Consider the following 23,176-nt stretch of genomic DNA (forward strand, 5'->3'; position numbering starts at 1 on the left):
CTGTCTTCTCATATGACCGACTCCTGCTCATCCGGGCCCGCTCACTCTAGGCCCAGAGCCTGGTCAGCTCAGCTTTGAGATTTGGCACCTTAGGTTCTAGATTTTTTTTTCCTAGGTGTGATGTGCCCATCTTAAAGGAAGCCCACCAGCCTGCAACACCAGCTTAATATGCAACAAAATGGAAAAGGTTTGTTCACCACTGGAGTTCTAAGACCTTCGACTTGTTAAATGCTACAGTGCAGGACATTATTGCCTATCTTTTGTATTTGCACAAATCTGGCCTCGCCTACACCTGGCCGCTGGGCAGCCTACATGCAGAACAAGGTACACTTGTCCTTCTTAAGAATTCCAGTTGTTAAGGCCTTCATGGACGGTCTCAAGTTAGTGATACTACTCTAGTGTCTCCCACTCCTGTGTGGAATCTCAAAGAAGTCCTCACCAGGCTCATAGGACCACTTTATGAATTTATGAACTCATGCCCCCTTCAATTCCTCTGATGGAAGGTGGTCTTCGCTGTGACCATTACTTTCCTTAGACACATTCGTGAATTACAAGTGCTCATCCTGCAAGAACCCATCATTCAGGTCACAAGGTCTGGATTGTTCCTGAAGTCAGTCCCATGTTCCTCCACAAGGTGTTATCAACCATCCACCTTAACCAAGTCATTGAGCGCCCAGAATTCAGAGTCTGTTGCGGAGAAGTGTGGCTCAGTGGTTAGAGGCGGCAGACCCAGATTCTGAGATCGACCGTGGACCAGGGTTCGATTCCCCGCCTCGGCGGGTCTCGGGCTCATTAATTCCACGGTCTCGACAATTCTCGCTCCGGTGCCTACTCGACTCACGGGGTCACACTCTGCGACTCTGGGCAATAGCTTGCTTAATCTCCACATCGGCCCCTCGCGGCGGGATGCCTGGCTTTCACCTTGTGGATACCCTGCCGGGGTTTCTCACAGGGGAATACCAGGACGGGTTCCCTAAGCAAGCGCGGAGATGCCCCAGGGTAAGTCCTGCGCTATATAAGTTTCATACATTTACATTTACATTTACAGAGAGCACTGTCTCATTGGATGCCAAAAGAGCGCTTTTGTGCTACGTTGACATGACCAAACTGTCCTGTCAATCAGATCAGATCTTTGTTTCCTTTGCAGAGCCTCAGAGATCATCCCATCTCCAAGGTACACATAGCTAGGTGGAGAGTCATAATTATCTAAACTTGCTATTACCGGCTGGAAAGGGTTCTATCTGCTCCACCCAGGGCGCTCTCCACCTGCAAAAATGGAGCAACCATAGACTTCCTAGGAAACCTCTCACTCGCCACACACACACCCCACCACTCCATGTCTGGACTGCCCCAGGGTTGAGTCAGATAACTGCTCTTTTACATCTTGACCATCCAACCCAATTATGTCTTCATATGCAACAAACAGGCCAATTTCTGAAGTATTTGATCCTTCTATTGTAAGCTGTGGATCCTTGAGCCGCCAGGGCCTGCCTGTCTCGCCGTGGACCCCGCAGCTACCCAAAAGCACATTACGCAGGTTCCTGAGGTTCAGGGGGGCTCCATTTAGGGTGCCCCCTTTAAGCCCAAGGCTGTGAATATCGATGAGATAATGGGTACCTCAGGGATCCCATCATGTTTCGTTACGCCATGGATCATTGTTTAGGCCTCCTCACAAAGTTAATGAACTATTTTCAGGGAGAATACTAGAGTGAAAAAGTACCTGGCATCAAGGCAATCTCATTCACAGGCAATAATGGGAGGGTGCTCTCTCCAGATTTGTAGCACCAAGGCTTATAGGTTAATGATAGCCTTTTAAGAATGGGATTCCTGAGAGGGTGGGGGAAACGTATCATATTGTGAGAGAACTTGCATCTACGCAGAGGTGGTGTTTTAAGTGCATGTCCTTGAGGGCTAATAAAATGTATCAAATATGTTTGAAGTCCTTTTACCAGTCACAGGAAACACAAGTTAAGGATCACTCCACCTTCTTTTCACTCTAAAGGTTCTCGCGACTGGTGAGATTTTGACAGCATCTATTGACCAAGCCATTTCTGTAGATCTGTTCAGAGCATGAAGCACGGTCTGGGGAGGTCGAGATTAAGAGTGAACAACAAACTGCAAACCACGTTCAAAGGCTTTCTTCTCCGCAACTCCTCCGATTCAGAGGCAGCACTGCCGAGTAAACAAGCAGAACAAAGTATATCAAGTCGAACACAGCTGGTATCTAAACACAAACGTAAGGATAGCTGTGCCTCAGATGGAATAAGATCCCCTACATAAAAAGCAAGCATTGGCATAGCCAATAGGTCTCGCCTTTGGGACCATACAAGTGTTTAGCCAGAGCTATTGCCAATGTTTTTAAGGTATGTTGTAGAGCAGTGTAGCTGGTGTGTTCAATAATTGTGTTCCATGACCGAGAGGAAGTACTTTGTTGCCCAGTTCTTTCAGAATCTGCTGACACAGCCTGAATGAGGGGCGACCTACAAGGATTTGTATCCCCAAATCTTCTCACAGCTGCACAACTGTACACATGCTCATTACTTCGATTTTACCATTCAAATTAAACAGTTTGCATAGTGCTCTCTCTATAAGGACATCCTGATGCATGGTTTCCCACAACAAATTGTTCACTTTGTACCTTTCATTAATCTCCTGGAATGGTCAGTGTTTTCGCTCAGGCGGAGAGGGAAGCTGTTCCGTTCAATATTCATAAAAACTTATTTATTTCACAATTCTGTGACCCCTTTAATATATTTTGCATAATTGATATTATTTTTTGTTTGTTTTGTTGGTTCCAGGAACATAAGCCGTGATTACTGCGAGGCTCCAGAGGTTGATCACTTCCTGCAAAATCTCTAAAACATTTTAAACTAAGGCCTGTGCTTACAACCAAAATCCTAATTAATATGCTTGTTTAACTTCAGCCTGGCTTACAGCAAGTAGATTTTACGAGCTCGCGCCCCGAAAGCAAGTGGCTGGAGTGAATAATCATTTGAGTGCATTAAACCAATTTGCCACAAGATGTCGCTAGAGCAAGCGTTATGCACAAGTGTCTCACGCGGTTGAAAATTCATGCTGCAATGGCGAGCACATAAAGTGAGCATGTGAAGGGCTAATTTAAGACATGTCTGCCCCAGCGTTTTGGGCTGGTTGGTGTCTAGCTTTGCACCAGCGTGCAAAAGGTGTGCTGCGAGCAATGGGGGCGGTATGAGTGAGCTAGAGGTGGTGGGGGTCAAAGGCGTGGCTAAAATACGTTTTTAAGTCTCAACTTCAATTAACTACTTAAAAAATAACGCACACCTTAAATTAAAAATGTGTCTTTTCACAAAATGTAGGGGAACTGTTTTTCTTATATTAAAAAATCCCACCCACTTTGGCCACTGCTTTGCACCTTTGGCAGTGGTAAGTGTTTGCTTTTACTGTATCTCTAATGAATGCTCTTCAGTTCTTCAAAACATTGCTTACCATCCAATTCCTGATGTCCTTTGCCATAAATGTTTGTGGTTATCCCATCTCGCCATTGCGACATTCATTTGTGAAAACTGCAGCACTGACTGCTTTCTAGCATCTCCCCCTTCCCTTCGAAAGGTTGCACGGTGGCTGCTGGTAATTAGCACAAAGATATCGGTGCTCACTTGTGCAGCTCCCTGCACCCCGACTACGGTTACTGTAGTAATCAAACACCTTAAATAGCGGGGATTTAACAATTATGCTTAGAAGGTAAAGAAGAAATTGCGTGGTGCAGCGAGCTGACAAATTGTAAAGCGTAGCGTGTGTTGCATCTCAGGCAGGATGGTTCAGTGAGAGCATAGCTGCTGAGAGGACATATGTCATGTGTGACACTTTCAGCTGACTGCGCTCTTCAACCAGCAGCAAACTGCATTGTGGGACGTGTAGTTCGTCTACTTTCAGTTTTTACATGCGCACACAATGAAAAAAACCTGCGTGCACTGTGCTGTTGAATAAAACGCCAGCGCTCACTCAAGATGTCACACAACAAGGGTCCATTTGGAGTCTTGTCATTTGTAAACTAGCTTCTGGAATCGAGATAGGGCCAATTCAGCCGTTCATTCTCATGAGATCAATGCACTAAGTACCATTACATTTGTAAAAAGCAACACCGCACTTTCAAGCATTGTCTAACGTTAACACTGCATTACTATACACTATTTAAAAATATATTAATTATACATACAACTTGTTTGCATCAACGCGTTGCAGTCCATTAAATGTGTAGAAAGTGATGCTGTAATTCATGAATGGAGAAAAGTTCAAGCTAACAATTTCTGCGAAACAAATGCAACAAATTTTTAAATAATTTATTTTGCTATCACTTTAAGCATAGAAGTTTGCGAAAGTTGAGGAGAGTGAGGGCATTTTCGTAGTTGATGCTGAACAAAGTTGTTAACACATGATTGATTAAAGATGATCATTTGCATCAATTTTTTGATGCCCCAGAATAGGTGCAAGTCTGTGTAAGTAATCACGCTCCAGATGGCGCCTCGGGTGCTGAAAGCTGGCGGCTGTGGGTGTGCCCGCAAGCGCTAGGCCAGCAGAAGCCTGGGGTAGCACTTTTAAAAGCACACTACAAAATGTCTCGCAGACAGCGCATGCGCTGACTCGGCGAGACCTAAAAAACGAATCAAGCCTCATCCTATTAAAGAGTGCCCACCATTGCCGATGTTTTGCATTTTGGATGAGAAGAGGTCAGCTGCCTTTAGGGGGAATCTTATGCACCATTAAAGAGGGACGTTTCTGTATAAACTCCAAATGCCCCCTTCACACTTCAAGTTCAGGAATTTGTATAGCGCACTACTCACCCGGAGGGTCTCAAGGCGCTTGTGGGAGGGTGGGTGCTTTAGTTATCGAATAGCCAGGTTTTTAGCTGTTTTCTGAAGGAGAGGTGGTTCTGTGTAAGGCGGAGGTGGGTAGGGAGAGAATTCCAGGTTTTGGCCGCAAAGTAGGAGAAGGATCTTCCTCCCATGGTGGTTCTATGGATCCGCGGAATTGCGGCGAGGGCTTGATTGGACGATCGTAGTTGGCGGGTGGGTGTGTAGAAGGACAGTCGTGTGTTGAGGCATTCGGGTCCGAGGTCGTAGAGGGCCTTGTGTGCGTGGGTGAGGAGACGGAACGTTATTCTCTTGTTGATGGGGAGCCAGTGGAGGTCTTTCAGGTGGCTGGAAATGTGATCTTGACGGGGGATGTCCAGTATGAGTCTGGCTGAGGCGTTTTGGATGCGTTGGAGTTTTTTCTGTAGTTTGGCTGTGGTTCGGGCGTAAAGGGTATTTCCGTAATCTAGTCGGCTTGTGACCAGTGCATGAGTGACCGTCTTTCTTGTTTCGGTGGAGATCCAGCGTAAGATTTTTTTGAGCATGCGTAGGATGTTGAAGCATGATGATGAGACGGCGTTGACTTGTCTGGTCATCGAGAGGGTGGAGTCTAGGATGAAGCCTAGGTTACGTGCGTGATCAGTAGGTATGGGTGCTGTACCCAGGGCCGGAGGCCACCATGAGTCTTCCCAGGCAGAGGGGGATGATCCTAAGATGAGGACTTCCGTTTTGTCCGAGTTGAGTTTTAAACGGCTGTTCTTCATCCACTCGGCTACTTCTTTCATTCCTTCGTGTAGATTCGTTTTGGCGGTGTTTGGGTCTTTGGTGAGGGAGAGGATCAGTTGGGTGTCGTCTGCGTAGGAGATGATGTTGAGATTGTGTTGTCTCGCGATGGATGCGAGGGGACTCGTGTAAATGTTGAAGAGGGTGGGGCTGAGTGATGATCCTTGTGGTACGCCGCAGATGACTTCAGTTGCCTTTGATTTGAATGGGGGGAGGCGGACTCTCTGGGTTCTTCCAGCAAGGAACGAGATGATCCAGTCCAAGGCTTTTCCTTGTATTCCGACGTTGCTGAGGCGTTGTATGAGGGTGCTATGACAAACTGTGTCGAAGGCGGCGGAGAGGTCAAGTAGGATGAGGACAGCTGTTTCTCCGTTGTCCAGTAGTGTTTGAATGTCATCTGTTGCTGCGATGAGGGCAGTCTCGGTGCTGTGTTTGGCACGGAAGCCAGACTGTGAGGGGTCAAGGGATTTGTTGGATTCCAGGAAGGCGGCGAGCTGATTGTTGACCGCTTTCTCGATGACTTTGGCAGGGAATGGGAGGAGCGAGATGGGGCGATAGTTCTTAAGTTCAGAGAGTTCAGAGTTCACTTGCAAAATGATTTTCAGAATTCCATCATGAAATGGATGAATTAAAGAGGGCACAAGTGCTACACTACCCCCATTCCACCCCCTAATCCATCTCCTAACCTAGAAGTGTGATAGTTGGTGTCAAATACTTCAACCACCCCCCTCATGTGAGTCTGTACTCTGGTCTCCTTTTTTTGCCAGAGAATTCGGCACCTGATTGCATCTGATACTCAGAAAATTGTATTTTATTGTATTAGTAAATCATGTTGTCTGTCGTACGATGTACTAATTGTCTAATCGGTTTGGCTTCTTGATTTTGGAAAATTCCTGTAGTCTTGCTGAATATGGCTCCTAAAACCTTTGAAATCATGGCGTTTATTAACCTTACGCTAGTAACATTTTAGAAATCTTTCTAGTCTCAGGAGGAAGGCAAATTGCTTTTGATTTATTGGTTTGACTCCATTATTACCGACAGACACTCCCTACAGAGTGTCCGTCCCCGAAGGTTACTTAATGTTCAGTCAGAGCTGTATCCACCTCTCTAGCCTTTCAGAGGCCTGTACCTATTGTCATCTTCTGCAGTGTCTCCATTTCGCAAGATCTGTCCCCTGTCACAGATAACAATGCAACTCTTTCTGAGGGAGTGAATGAGTTTTCTGAGAATTACCCTTTGTCTTTTCTGTCCCCAGAGATTCCATCTCCAGGTCTACCTGCCCTAGGCATGCCGCTTCCTTCATTGCCTACACCAGCCCCTATAAGTCGTCCACCCCCACAGGAGTTTGGCAAGGGAAACCCATTCATGCTATTCCTGTGACTCACCATTCTGCTAGCTTTGCCATATGTTTTGTTTAAGAAATACATGCTTGATGTTAACTTCTGGCTGATGCCTCTTCATCATGCTACACAAAAAAATATTTTTGTTAGAATATTTACTGAATTGCATGTTGCTGTCTCCCATATCCTGTTTTCTTGGAATGCTCAACATATATACGACTAATGGCCCTAATGTAAACATTTGTGAGAGTTATTCACTGCAGTAAAAGCTGTATCAAAAGTAATGTATGCCCTTTCGAAAGTCTACCATCTAGCTTATGGCTGCCATCCTAAGTGTATTTACTAGGAGGTAAAAGGACTCCTGAGTTAGGGGCTGACCATGGTAAGATGGGTGGAGTCTGGTGAAGCTTGCCTTTTGACTCCTGAACTTGGACTTCTCAGAACTTAGAGCCCGATTCACAGAACTAACTTAAGACAAAATCCTAAACTTACTACCATTTTGGTATTCACAGAAGGCACTTACTCATTTCTGTATTCACAGAAGTTAGGAGTCCTAACTTTTGGACTCCTAAATGCCGTCTGTGAATACCGAAAGTCTTAAAGTTAGGATTTTTCTCAGTTTAGGAGTAGTAAAGTTAGGAGTCCTAACTTCTGTGAATACCGAATTGAGTAAGTGCCTTCTGAGAATACCAAAATGAGTAAGTGCCTTGTATGAATACCAAAATAGTAGTAAGTTTAGGATTTTGTATTAAGTTAGTTCTGTGAATCGGGCCCTTCGACTTCTCAACTGTTAGTGATCATTCTTCTGAGCGATGTCAGGTGGAGCCTGGACAAGACACTCCTACACCTAGGTCTCTATCTCTTACTTGGCTTTGAAGAGACTAATGGAGTGAGCGTATAGTAGATCCTTAATTGGTTAACTTCAGTCTATTTTGTTTGGAATGTCAAAAGCAATTTATGTGAGATGCTCCTTTACTCTAAGTAATAATAGTAAAAATATTGCTTGTCTCACGATCTGTGCAGGTGGTGTGGCGGTACTTGCTGAATGTGTATCCTGATGGTCTTTCAGGACAGGAGCGGATGGATTACATGAAATGCAAGACCCGGGAGTATGAACAGCTAAAGGCAGAGTGGAAAGAACACGCCAGTCAGGAGGATCTAGAATTCATCCGAGGTAACGTCCTTAAGGATGTGCTACGCACTGACCGAACTCACCCATATTATGCTGGTTCAGAAGACAGCCCCCATCTTCTTGCCTTGCACGACCTTCTTGCCACCTATGCTGTCACGCATCCTCAGATTTCCTACTGCCAGGGCATGAGTGACATTGCTTCTCCCATTCTGGCTGTAATGGACAATGAAGCCCATGCCTTTATCTGCTTCTGTGGCATTATGAAGCGCCTAGAAGGGAACTTCCGCATGGATGGAGAAATGATGTCCATAAAGTTTTCTCATTTGAAACTCCTGCTTCAGTACTCTGACACGGAATTCTACAGCTACCTACTATCCATTGGTGCCGATGACCTGTTCTTCTGCTACCGCTGGCTGCTGCTGGAACTCAAGCGAGAATTTGCCTTTGAAGATGCACTCGGAATGTTGGAGGTCACGTGGAGCTCCTTGCCACCCGACCCACCGGAAAAGGAGGTTGAGCTGATCGGTCCTCCAGCTGAAACCACTGAGAGTGGAAGACCGGTGCGTCAGAGGCACATGTTGAGACCGAGTGTTGAGTTTTACCCTGGACCTGTTGACCAGACAATGGAAGTTGACAATGCGGTGAGCCCTTCAAGGATGAATGGTACGTGCTCGCTGATGAAGCAGTCCAGCTTTGGAGAGTTTAAGTACTACAGTGCCAACAATGAAGACAGCTCAGAGGATGACCCACCGTTTGTAGTTAACGCCAGAATACTGGCAAGGACCAAACAGCCCACTGAGGAGGAGGATGACCCTGGCTGTGAACATGAACCCCTGATTCAGCCACCCTGTTCTGCTTCCCTGAACCTCATGAGCAAGTCCTTCTCTGCTCCTTCTCTACGGCCCTCCTCTCTGCCCTCTCCAAGTCAGGAGACCTCCTCCATGTCGCAAGATCTGTCCCCTGTCACCGATAACAATGGAACTCTTTCTGAGGGAGTGAAGGAGTCTGTGGAGAATTCCCCTACATCTTCCCTTTCCCCAGAGACGTCATCTCCAGGACTACCCACCCGAGGCGTGCCGCCTCCTTCGCTGCCCACACCGGCTTCTATAAGTCTGCCGCCCCCACAGGAGTTTGGTAAGGGAAACCCATTCATGCTCTTCCTGTGCCTGGCCATCCTGCTGGAGCATCGAGATCACATCATAAAAAATAACATGGACTACAATGAGATTGCCATGCACTTCGACCGCCTGGTGCGGAAGCACAACCTAAACCGCATCCTACACCGAGCCAAAGCACTTTTTGCTGATTACCTGCAGTCAGAGGTGTGGGACTCTGAGGAAGGGGATGAAGCTGCAGCAGAATCCCCCATGGCTTCTTGACCATTTGCACTGACTCAGTGCTCTCTCGGCCCAGGCCACAAAAATGTCCTGGCTGTGTTTTTTTTAATGTGGATGCCATTTTTAAGAGCAAAATAGGTGGCGGCGAGGGTCCGCACCTAGTCTGCAGTCAGTTTTTCTCTCTGCAAGTGCACCCGTTTTTAATGAATGACAATGCCTTACTACTTTCTCTAGTGACACCAGTGAGGGGTGTCCGAAATCGCAATATAATATACAATGTTAAACTGTATGTTCTTGATTGCGGAATCCGCTTCCCGTTCCTGTAACGATACAGTGGTGCATTTTTGTATGAAAAACTACCTTATCACGTGACTGTAAAATCTATTTCCATGATTTCCTGCACCACGAGCTGGCCAATCAAAAAGTACAAGCAAACCTTTGATGTTGGTACAGTCTATATTAGGCTTAGGTACAGTCTCTTCATGTGAACATTTAAATGATTAATAGCAAGTTGTTCTTTGTTTAGTTATGTTCCTCAGAGCCATGCTTGCACAATCAGAAGCAGACAGTGTCCGGTTCTCTCCATCATCCATAACTTTCAGTTTGGGTCCAATGGCATCAGCTTTAAGTCAACAGTTAAAGCCTGGTCATAGACAACCATCAACACGAAAGAGGCCATAGCTGGTATTTGATTGGCGGGCCTGAATCCTGTCACTCTTTGAAAGTTAAAGCTGCTCTGCAGGCAGCATCTTTCTGCCATTTTCTTGGCTGTTCATGTATTCTTGTTTAAGGAATGGCGGTGCAAAGGAATGGACTTGTCTTTCATGAATATGTGGCCAGTTGATCTTTTCCCCGTGAGAAGTAGTGCCATTATTTAGTGCCCTTATATCAGAACAAAATTCTCCTTTCATTTGCACTTTGCCTTTGGACCTATAATTTGATATGTGCCTCTAAGTTCCAGCCCCCTTTGCTACACCATATTTGTTGTGTGCTTGCCTCTGAGCCATTTTCTCTGGTCACAGTTCAACAGAGAGGATGAAACCTGAGGTGATGCCTCAAGGGCGCAAACCGGCTCTTGAAGCCGTCAACCCCATGATTCTAGTTTCAGCAAAGAGCTTCAAACTTCAATTCCACCTGTTGCTTTGCCGGTCTTTTGTCATTTCACCAAAGTTATATTTTTACTGTGCTTTAAATCACTTGGCAAATTGTTGTGGAACAGCAAGAGATGTATTTAAATGTGTTTCTGCAACATGGTTTGCCTCATAATGAGGCTACTAGGAAGAAATCTTGTGAATCTTTTTTCAACAGTGGCAAAACATGAAGCATCTTCAAAAGCATAGTACTGAAGATTATCGAGGTTTCTGTGCAATCATTTATTTCTTGTTTTTTTACTTTTAGTGGTGGGCTTGAAGGCACTTGTCCTAGTCTAGTTTTGGATCTTACTTAGATTCTCAGATTCCACTGCATCATTTGAGGGCCTAGTAAATGTTTTCATAAATGTAAACACAAACATTTTCGCTGGTAATGCCCAGTTATAGCTGATGACCCACGGGGGAAAAGATTATGTGCAGCTGTGAGTTTTTTCTGGCATTAAGCCACATTTCTTGTATTATTAAACCACCCTTTGGCTGCTATTTGAAGTGAGTAGTTTTGAGTACTTCTTAGTATTATTCTGCACATGGCACAGATTGTATCTCGGTATCTTTTATATAGACCTTGTCGTGGCGTCCTTTCGAAGGCAGCATAGTCTTCAAGGTGTTAGACCAGAGCCTTGAGAATATGAGAATAGAAAAAATTCAGGATTGTGGAAGCACTCTTGTAGGTGATGCGGTACAGGGCTGGCGAAGCAGTTGAATATGAGAAGGGAGTATTTTGAACATAATCGGTCCTCTGCCAACATGTATGTCTGACACCCCCCCTCATCATGTGATATACATGCAACTTGAATATATTTTGCAGCACATTGCAATTCATGAGACCAGCTTTAGTAAATGTGCTGTTTTGTATGCCTCGGACATTGACAAGAGCTGTAACTGCTGCCAGTTCTGGCTCCTGTCAGTCTGCTTCTTCTTGGATTTCGAACATCTTTAGATAGATCTCCCTCTTAATGAGTGGCAGCCCCAGGGGCTCAGCAGATGTATTGTTGAGCTGTTTCTGTGCTGAGGCACTCTGCTCATTGATGTCACTCTTTCCCCTGCTCAGTAGTGCCCTGGTACATTTCTCCATAACACATTATGTAAGGCACTCTTCCTTCCTTCGTCCGATGTCTGCTTCAAACTCGTTGACACCGACTTGCTCCATTAACCTTCAGGCTGTCGATATTGCTGCAAACCTGTTGGCAATTCAACACGTTGGTCATCACTTTGAAGAGGAAGCTTACAAAACTCTGCTTTTGTTGGGAGGGATTGGTACTCATTCTTGCCTTTATCTTTAATAATTTTGTATCAGTCAGGGTCCTCATTACAGATAAAATTGCATCACACAGGCTTCAATGCAAAGAATGGCTGACCAATTAAAATGTCTAAAGTTTTCATCTCTTATACTGTTGGTAAAATAGGAGTCCATAATTAATTTCAAATAACAACAATGAAATATTAGAGCTGCCAAGTCTTTATTTGTGCTTCTGTTTTTGAGTTGTCTTTGTGCCTATAATATGGATGTGAGACTCTATTACCTGCAGACTCGCCTTGCATCCTAATGGACAGCCAGATTTGATAATTGTGACCATAGGTTTTAACAAAGAGCCTAACACTGACATGGTTGGTCTGTAGAGCCATACCTCACAGTCCCATTGGGATGTATTAAAAAGATACCTTGCTAAGTGTTTTCTAATAAAAATCTTACTCAAGCTATGCTTTATTAGCTAAGAATGTTTAAGTGTAGCTGTTGGCTCAGCCTGTGCGACCCACCGAGTATATTTTGACAATTCTGCTAAGATGTGAAAGCAACTTACAAAGAAAACATACAAGTTGAACACAATGTTACCAAGCTAATAATTCTGCTATACAGTTTTAGCAAATGATACGATTTAACATGTCATTCGTAAATATATAAAGGTTATCTAAACTACCCTCAAAAGATCATTTTCTAGGTGCAAAATTCAACACAATATTTGCTTGTCTGAAAAAGTATAACTTGGAACATAAAGTACACCAGTTTTCTTAGTGCTGAGAATCTGAGCATGTAGGGCTTGGCTTACCATTCACAATAGCATAGTTATAGTGTGCATTGTTTTCTGATCCCAAGTTACAGCTTTGGAGTGGGCCAACTCAGACAATACCTCCACAACCAATGCATCCAATCCAAGGCAAACTGAGGAGCTGTGATCTCCCATCTACCGATTAACTGTCCTGTAGCTGTTACAGGGCATGAACATACTACAAGAGTCTCTTTAACCAATGCCTGTCACAAGCTAAAGGCAAATTGAAATTGTTCATACTTACAAATATATTGCAACTCAAATTGAAGGTGCCTTTATTTCTCCATCTTAAGATGTTCATTAATGATCATAAACACTGCTTAGTCCCACACATGGGATATGTTGCCTCATTGGAATGGTTTCAATTTTATTAAAGTAATCCTGTCGTTGGAGGGAAAGACATAAGACCCATAACCAGTGTATGTAGTCTGCCAATTTGTAGAGAAATGAAACTTGCCTGAACATGTCTATGACTCTGAAAGAGACTGGAAAAATTCACAGTAACACAGTTGCTGTGAAGACAAGGGAAAGGTGATAGCTAGAAAAAAAGATTCTGTTCCTACTGGTTACCATCAACTTCTTCAGAACGTACGACAGTGGCATGCTTGCCATTTAGAATGTGTAAAGATATTTAACATCTTTAACTACCTTGGAATACTTCCCTGCTCCTCGTCTCATTTCTTCTCACTTGACTCTATTAACACCACACGTTTCTCTGCAGAGTGAGATTCCACAATAGCCTGTTAGTCTGTCTTAGCTGATCCCTACTTCTAGGAGATCTGTCCCGTAAAGAGTTTTTAATGAATATTGCAAACACCCAGATGTGACAAGACTCCTAGAGGTGACCACACTTGATGTTGTCACGGAAAGACTGTACGCCTAAGCGTCTACATAAATCAAGAAGGGTGTATAGTCTGTGACAACTCTTCTTGCAAGGCTACTACTACAGACACACAACTTACAATGGACTCATTGTACACCTACTTTTCCCCACAAAATCTGCAGCAAGAATGTAATTGACGGACATATTCACCATGTTTCATGATGTCTTGGTTGTTGCTGTGGCTTAACTCAACATCCGGTTGTTAGCTCTTTAAGTCAAACCTTCAGGTCTGAGTACCTGTCAGGCCGGTTCAGCCTTTGGTTCTAGGTCTTATTGAGCTGGAAATTGAGATGAAATGTTAATTGGGGCTGCAACTGCTATTTTGGCTACACCCTGGCTGATAATGTAGCATCAACAGCCAGAGCAGAACCCACCTTTTTTTCTTTTTAAGGGTACATTGACACCTCATCGTAGTAGTGCGATGAAGAATGCATTCTTCCACTTGTTTGATATCTTCCCCTGTTTACATTGAGCACACCAATTAGATACTGTGACTTTAAAAGTATGCGGGTCATCCGACGCAGCCATGAAAGCTGTCGGTGCAGTTGCTATGACTGTGAATTTGTCTGAGAGCCTCTGAATAACACTAGAATTTCCAGGAGATGTCCAGTAAAGGGTTTCGGGTTTCTGATTTCCAACCAAGGAGTAAGCGTAGGTCTTAAATGTTGTCTTAGCAGTGTGTGACATGTAACTGTAGGTGTACAGTGTTCTTATCCTGCAGACACCTGTGCGTGGCTGTTCAAAAGCCCTTTCCCTTGATTAGGCCACCCTTTCCAAATTTCTGTGCTTCTGGTTTTGAAGACGTTTCAAAATGGTTGGCTGATCCTTTATTAGTGTCCGTGATCGAATACTTAATGAACATTGGAGATTTACAAAGAAAATGTTTTTGTTGTTTACTGCTATTAATGTGTAACAGCCCTCCGCTGATGTCCAGGAGAATAATTGTGAGTTTCCCAGTTCTGCTCAGAGTAAGTATGGATTTTTATTAGCGATTCAGAGAGGATTGTATACACAGTCTTCTTAATTTTGCTTCCAAAAGCAAAGAATCGCTGTTGGAGAAAAACTGACACCCTGATGTAACACTGCGTTAAGGACACACGTCTTGAAACAACTTTGATAAGAGAGTGATGTCGATAGAGCGAGCAACACTATTGACCAATCAATGAGTCTGGCAGAACCCATTCTGATCAATAAGACTGGATTGGTCCACCTCAAAAGTTGAAGAAAACTCTTAAGAGACTGCAAAGAAAGGAGTAAAGGTGAAACAAATCAAGCCAGCAAGTCCACTTTTCAGAGCATCAGCTTAAGCCCAAAATAACAGAACGTAAGTTATGGTTTGTTACATCCAAAGCTAGGTATGCTACCTTAATTGCGTCCTGATCAGATGTGTTCTGTGTCCTTTATAACATCCTGTTTTACTATGCACAGACCTAGAAAAATCTGTTTTATTGCCAGACCAGAGACCCTTCTAAGGAAGGTGACATGTTAGAGTTACTTCAAATTAAACGAGCCTACCCTAGGCTAGTCAGCAGAAATAAGCATGTCTTTAGAATGTAATACTGCTATCTGCTCAGAGGTCATTGAACACTGTTGCACAGTGCTCTGCAAAAATGGAGGCCTTGAGCCCGGCATTCTGATAGCCCGTCTGACCCATCTGGAGACGGTTGTGACACAAACTGGGTGAAATGTTTATTCGGTACAGGACGAGAGCTTTCCTTTGGTTGTTAGTCAAGTCTCCTCTCCTGAAAGTTTTCCAGTGGAAGTCTGTATTATGAGGGCAGAACTGTGAACGGTTCTAGCTGCATGAATGGGCCAGTTGTAATTACATTTGGGTAACACGAAACACTTGAGAATTATGCTGTGATTTAAATTAGAGCGTGCTCCAATGGACCTCCCTGCTCCCAAGAGATACCTCTAAAAGGGACTGCTGCATTTGCTAATCTGTGCAACCAAGGAAAACCCTGTTAGAAATCCAGACACAATGTACGACTTCTCACATATGAACTCGCACACCAAGTAAAGATAACACTTTTTAGTGTCTGGGTTCCAAGTTTATTGGATAAGCTTATAAACAGCTACCCCAGAAAATGTTATGTAGTTGGTCTGAAGAGTCTGCGCTTGGCCTGCACCTGTGTAGTTTGGTAACGTGTCTGAAACGTGAGCGATGAGAGGATGGTTTCATTGTCATTTGAAGTAGTAATGTGAACTATCTTGGGAAAGTAAATGTGGGGTAACTAATGCAAAAAGAGTGTAAAACCTGTAGGAATGTCATGAGATCGTGGCAAAGGGTAGGAATGTGTTGGCCATTATTGAAGGCTAGTGCTGCAAAAAGGCATTTGTCACCGGAGGTTTTGGATCTTGTGGTGTCTATGGTAAAACTTTGAAGATATTTTACTGCCAGAATAATGATGTTTAGGTCCATTTTTCCAAAGGTTCATTATGATGTCTGCTATGTTGTTTCAGCGGGTCTCCTTTAACGCCATATGGTTTGTTTACATAACATGGAAAAGTTTCTCAGACTTCAGGCAGGACCTGGTTGTACTTTAGGCCAGGCTCTGTTCAATGAAGATTCTTGCCAGATGACTCCTGTTATTTACAGGGAGCCTCCAATGAAGATGGCAAGAATACAGAAATGACACATTTTGCTAGCCCAGAATGTGAATTTCCTCCGCTCATACCCCGACATTGGAAAGTCCTTGTAAAATCTCTGTTGATTTAAATGGCACGGCAATTCTCAATTTGGAGCACTACATTGGTGTAGCCACATAGGCGCACTGTCTTTGGAGCCAAGTCTCTTTGGGGGAGACAACTGTTAAGGCGATATCTACAGAGGTAGCTTCCTGGATTGCCAGCATCTCCTTGACCTGCTTAGTAAGGTCTTATAGTTTGCATTTTCAGTTCTGTTCTTGTAGTCCTGACATGTTTGCTTCAGAAGGTTCTCTCATTAAGCTTACATTTTTAAGATGGAATGGATCCGGTCATCAGTCTTTGGGGTGGAGGGGCAGGACGCCGTAGGTATTGAGGACATTTGGGCCACCAAAGCTAGTCTATTGTAAAATGCAAGTTCTGTGCATGATAACTAGTTGGGAGATAGTGTATATTTGGACTAAAAATGTATTCACAAAAGGCATCCAAAATGCAGTCTTCCGTTTGATGCGTGCAGTTTATCAGTTGACTTGAAATGGTGACTAAGGTTTCTCACAGACGTTATCACAGTTCCGTTTGCATACCTGGAGTGAAAGTTCCTCCATTGTGTGCATGGGCAAATAATCATGTGCATCAAATTCATAAGATTGTGAACCATCCACTTGATCTCTGCCTGTAACCTCTGGAAAAGAGGTATTGCCGTTCAAAATGCATTAAAATGTAAACCTGTGCTATACATTTTCTGGCTACAAAGGATTCGTTTATGCTGGGGAGGATTCAAGAAGATATTAGAACTTCATTGTCACTTGCGCTCAGTTTTTATCTGCATCTTGACCATAACTGACTCCACTTCAGAGGAAGAATGTAGACTAAATTCTACAGTGACTTGAAAACTGCTAAACTTCTGACACATGGTGCCTAAGACTGTTCCATTTAAAATCAATGGCCATCTTGTGGCCAGGCAGTGAGTGCAGGAGGAGGTGGGCAACCGAAGTTTCACAGGGCATGGTGTTAGTTTTGCTGACCATGTTGTTTTAGAATCCATTGTGACTTTTCTCTTACTCTCCCTTCTTTAATTAACCTCATTTTATTCACAGTGCCTAAATCTATGCAAGATGTGCCAGAGAACTACGGTTTCACACCAAAATGAATGATTGCATGCAAACGAGGAAGAAAGCCTCTCGAAGGGGGGGCAGGAAACTAATTGGTGTACTGACTCATCAGCCATAGGCTGACAACACTAGAACAACCCATAAAGCTCTAACGGTGCTTGAAGGACTTTCACCACTTAGACAGTACCTCTGTTATAGATGCATGCACAGGCTGCTTCTGTTTACATATGTAACAGATCAGCACACGTGTATGGATATGGTAAAGTGCTGTCCAGGCAGTGTTTGTCAGCAGCTTACCTTCCTTTCTAAGCTTTGGGGAGATGTTTTGCCAACGCAGGTGTCCCAAAGCATTTCCAAGGTTTGAAATCTCAGCTTTAATGTCGTTTATGTTATGAGGGCCTTTGGAATTATGCCAGTCATGGGAGTGACCACACAAACCTGTTTAGGTTTGCTGTATGCGAGTCTGTAAAGTCACTGTACATGTTTACAGTTAACCATTAACTTTATAGTTGCTTGATCTTGGGGCAGCTTTTTGCATTTATATGTCCAAGTGTCCCCCGGGTGCGTCCCGTGGGATATACATGAATGTATTGACAGCTTTGCTTGCCTGTTCATAAGTTACACACATGAATTTTAAAGGCACGTTCTTGGTTTTAGTGCTTACATTACAAATGTGCACCAAAGTCAAAGAACCACAAATCTAGCCTGTAACTAGAAACGTTTTCTTACGGTGGGTGTGATGTAGCCCCGTTCATTGAAGTTTTTGATGCTGCTTGAAAGCCATTGGGTCTCATGAGTTCATTTGAGTGACTGACAGATTATTTCCAATGGTAATGTAATTTTTTTTTTATTGTTCTGTTCTTTTTATGCTGTTAAGGCTGGTCTGTGTTCTTCAAGAGAAGCAATGTGCAGTTGGATTTGTCTCTTTATTGACCAGAACTAGACCATGCCCGAGTATTTATTGTCTGACAGTTCTATTTCCAAAGTAACCAATAGAACACAATTGGATTATGAAAAAGAACCTTCTAAAAAGTGTCCTGAACAACATCTTCAAAATCACGCCCATAGCTCAATTTCCATTTTCCTGGAGAAGCCTGTAAAAACAAAACTGGTGAACTGTAAACTTAAACTAATGTGGAAAATATGGCCAAAAGTGGCCTTCAAACGTCATGTTAAATTATGTTCTACTCAGAAAGCGATATGAGCAGAACCACTGATTGGGGAGTTGATTTAGACTTGGTTTTGAGTTTTCTTATTGCAGTAAGTGGTTGGGGTGTGGGGGGGGGGGGGAGCATGCCTGACTATGTATGCTTTTCAGTTGCCAGAGACTACTGACCGGTGGTCTTCCAAAGCATTCATATTAAGTTCTGTGATGCTCCTTCACTGATCTTGTGTGATTTTCTTCATGACCAAGAGCGTTTGAAATCATCCCTCCATTATGGATGTAACATTTATGGAATTTTCTGGGATTATATCGCTCACCCAGAGTGTTTCATTTGGTTTCTCCCAGTGTGTTACATTAAAACATGTATTTAACTTACTCATGTGGTGTAGGCTGTTTTTTATTTTTTTTTTAAACACATGCATAGTGATGATGAAAGTGAGTTGTCTAAATTTTTCTCTCATGCCATGCAGTGTGGTTTAAAATTAAACAGATCACTAGTGAATTTCTGCATAGATTGCTATGTCCTAGAATTAATTTGATGTGGCCCCCTCAATAGGCTGCATTCAGCAGGGGTTTTGTTTTTACAGTTTGCAGTTGCTTGTGATAGCTCTTATTGTATAATTGCCACTTTGAAAAAAATTATTCAGTCAGACCCCCCCCCCCCCCCCCCCCCCCCGGCAGCACAACTGTCTACTTGCTAAAGAACCATTTTCTGCTTGCCAAAAACTTACAATGGGCTTCCCAGCCATTGTTTACCATTTATTGGCTTTGTCCCTCATTTGCTTGCTTTTTATTCAATAGATTGCCTTGTCCTTCCCCTGGAACATAGCGTCTTTACCTGGTGTCCTGCCAATGCTCATGTTTCGGGAACTACTTTTTTCATTTTGCTTAAGCACCGCATTACAGTGCTTATGTTTTCAGATGTCTCCCTCACGCACCTTAGCCATGTTGCTCTCTCATCCATGTGCTCTTGTCCCTCTCCCATGCTCTGTTAGTCTCTCACCGGTTTACTTCCTTTTGCTAACAGCTGTGTTTCCCCATGTGGTGTTCTCTCCCTCTGGTTAGTCTCACCCTGTCCTCTATGTTGCTTTCTCTCTCATGTCATTCCCCACACCTGCTACCCCGACCCGCTCCTTTGATTTCCACCTATTTACCAATACTGTAGACCATGAATAAAATGCATTGGTAGAGCCAATTGATCGCAGTGATTTTTGGAATTCCACAGGGGTCTAGAATACTCCTGGGATGTTGTCACAGGCATGGATTCCAGAAAGAACTCTTTTAGTTCCTTTGAAAGTTTGATTTTCAACCATGCAAAATGTATGCATAGCTGTTCCTTGTTTGCATTAACACATTGTAATGCTGCCGTAACATAGAGCAGAGGGCTCAGAAGGCCGTTCCAGGTGCAACAACGTGAGGGTCGTGGGCCTTCCAGAAGGAGAAGGGAAGAATGCCATGACTTTTGCAGAAAAGTGGATTTGTGACCTGCTGGCAGGAGGTGCATTGTCACAATACTTCATCATAGAACGGGCCCACAGAGTACCAGCTCGACCCCCCCCCCCCCCCCTCCCCCTCCGGGAGCAGGACCTAGACTATTCCTCTTCTGGGTACTGAATTATAGCGGTAATTGCAAACACAACCGTGATGGACAGAATGTGGATCAATGTCACACATTCTCCCCAGTCCAAAGATCTGGGCCCAAATCCATCGTTTTTCCACTCTACACCACCCTGGGTTAGACAATGGCGATATGCAAATCAGCGCTGACCCTGTGCCCCATGGGAACAGTCCAGTCCGAACTACAAAAGCCATGTCCTTCCCAGAACGGAATCCAGCATCCGAGGACCGGCCCGGTTTCGAGGTAACACCTCTCATCAGCCCGGCTAGCTTGACTCCAGTGGTGTGGAGTGCCTGGGACTCACGTCTGAGCATCCCCAGTACTGAATTATAGGGACAGGGACGCGAGATTGCAGGAGACTAGAAAAATGCAGAAAGTCCAAGTGGCAAACCGCACATAATGTGCTTCCCAGACTACAGCATCAGTCAAAAAACAGAGGTTCTCCTACATGGAAGTACATAGGAGGCTCCGAAATCTAGATCTCAAGTACTCTCCACTGTTCCCTGCCTGACTGCGCGTGGCAGCAAAAGGGAAAACTCACTTTGATACCTCCAGGCTGCCTGGGAGTGACTACACTCCATAGCTTCTGAAGACACAGCCCCGAACAGTGAAAAGCCCTCGAGTACGCATTCCAAAGCAGAATTGAAACAAAGCAGACTAGGTCAAAGGCGCAGGAAGCACACATTGTTGCAAACCCTTGTCCCCACCCTGGAGCAAATGCGTAAAGATCAACGTAACACACAACAAGCTGCAGCAGACATCAGAAGTCAGCAGAGCGACACTTTATCAGAGGACACCGTACTAGACAAGATGAGCAACACAGAGTCCACTGATGGCCACTCAGACTCTCATGATTCAGAAACAATGCCGCACATAACACCTCAAACGTCAGATGACATAATGAACTGTTAACTACTTAGCGAATCCTGGCCAGGAAGCTGCAACGGCGACCACACACACGTACTGTGTATCCAGATGTGTGATGGTCCTCACTCCGATACTAACTGTATATGCCATTAAATTGTGCTCAAGCCCCTTTAATCAAATGAATTGATATGGCTATTGAACGCAGGAAAATGGCTCCCCCTCATCTACACGTATGATTCTAAGATTTTTTAATGCTTGGTGCAACATCATAACTAAACACAGCAGAGGCCCCTGCTTGATACCAGAAAAAAGGGAGAGCATATCTTTTTATTTGTTACACTCACTAGCACCAGACACCCAGTGGCCCAACCCAGTGACATTAGTTGACATGTTTAATGCTTTAGATGTTTGGACAATTGCATGTTGCAACCTTGACCTATTGGTATTAAATGTTTTGATTAAAGTTGATTTACTCACACAGCACACTAACACAAACCCATGCTAAAAGCAGCTCTGCAATGCAATACAGAGCAGCCCCACTCCTGGGACCTCCAGCGGACAGCGTAGATTCCCCTAGGACCTTCTCGTCAGGCACTAGCCTGCACATATACACTGGGTAATTGACGAATATTAAAATATGCACATGGAATGTTAGGGGAATGCACACTCCTTCATGGTGGTAAGTGATCTACTCTTACCTGAAAAGGCACCAAGTGCAAATAGCACTTATCCAAGAAACACATCTCACCAAAGAAGAATCCTTGAACTTACAAAGAAGATGGAGAGGCCAAATATATCCCACTGGCTACGCCGCCTTTGCCAGAGGTGCGTTAATTTGGGTTAGGCTGGGGGTTCCATTTCGAGTGGAGGGGTTGCACATAGATCCGGACGGCCGATATGCCCTAGTTAAAGGCAGACTAGACGGTAGATTTGTAGTGGTGGCATCTATATACGTGCCAAACGCTGAGTAAGCAGGATTCTCGATTCCCAGTCCAATAAATTATCTGCATGGCATGGAGTCTCACTGCTATTGGGTGGGGGGGGTTTTAACTGCGTGCTGGACACATCATTGGATCGCACTTTCGCCCCCCCCCCTCCCTCTCCCTGAGGCACCCACAGTAGTAGCAATGAAAGCACTAAATGCTTTGGCCACACACTGGCATCTGGTTGATGCTTGGCGGCATAGAGGTGGAGTTCCGAGATCTCTGCTCTCCGGCGGAATCTGGGCTCCACATCAACATGCTGGAGTTCCATATGATCTGACTGGCATTCAAACACTTTCTACCCTCCATCAAGGGAACGCTAGTGTAGGTGGTAATGGGCAACACCACCGCCATGTGGTACTGCAAACAAACAGGGCAGGGTGGGGTCGTGGACCATCTGTCAAGATACCCCTACAATACTGGACATGGCTGTAACAGCAGGACATATATGCCTGGTGGTGCAACACCTGGCAGGATCTCTGAACGCTAGAGTGGACAAACTAGGTCATCCATGCTTAGCAGATCAGGAATGGTTGGAGGTCTCATCAGTGGGGAGAGCCTTGGTTATCTCTGTTCGCCTCTGCCGAGAATACGCAATGTCGGCAGTTTTGCGCGCTGGAGTTTCCAAGACCGCTCTCTGACACTTTTTGTTTAGAGTGGAGCTCAGACCTCCTGTATGCCTTTCCACCCATACCACTCCTGCACAGGGTTCACAAGAAGATCAGGAACGCCGGGCCCAAGTCATCCTTGTGGCTCCAGACTGGGCTTGGAGAGTCTGGCATCCCGCGCTTCCGAACATGAGTATTGATCCTCCAATCAGGCTGACCCTTAAGGAGGATCTTCTGTTGCAGCTGCAGGGGAGGATCGTCCCACCTGAATCTGTCCATTCTTTGCCTTCTTGCATGGAGATTGAATGGCAGCAGTTGATAACAGTCAACCTTCCTCCCGAAGTCTGAAATGTTATTCTGGCAAGCAGGAGTCCATCCACCAAGATGGTATAAGCCTACCGTTGTACAGAAAAGTCCACTGACCCACTTTCTGTCTTCCTTACTGATATTCTGCTTTTCTTGCCCAACAGGGTTCCGCTTTGGGCACTCTGAAGGGTTATCTTTCTGCTCTGTCTAGTGCCTTGCGGTTGCCTGGCCATCCCTCTTTATTTAAGTCCCCTATTTTAAACAGAATTTTGAAGGGCCTTGTACATATATTTACCCCTCCCACCTTCTCCTTCTATTATGACTTAGTAGGACCCTAATTGGGTCCTCACATTCATGATGTGTGCTCC

General features: G+C 44.5%; 1 protein-coding gene across 1 annotated transcript in view; it reads left to right on the forward strand.

The window, feature by feature from the left end:
- Positions 1-11,055, forward strand: part of TBC1D25 (TBC1 domain family member 25) — a 127,461-nt gene extending 116,406 nt beyond the window's left edge. Inside the window, exon 6 of the mRNA XM_078664687.1 lies at positions 7,976-11,055. Coding sequence (XP_078520813.1) covers positions 7,976-9,463 — 1,488 coding nt within the window. The 3' untranslated portion in view covers positions 9,464-11,055. The remainder of the gene's footprint in view (positions 1-7,975) is intronic.
- The last annotated feature ends 12,121 nt before the right edge of the window (positions 11,056-23,176 follow it).

This window comes from Lissotriton helveticus, chromosome 10, assembly GCF_964261635.1.
Source record: "Lissotriton helveticus chromosome 10, aLisHel1.1, whole genome shotgun sequence".
Lineage (NCBI taxonomy): Eukaryota > Metazoa > Chordata > Amphibia > Caudata > Salamandridae > Lissotriton > Lissotriton helveticus.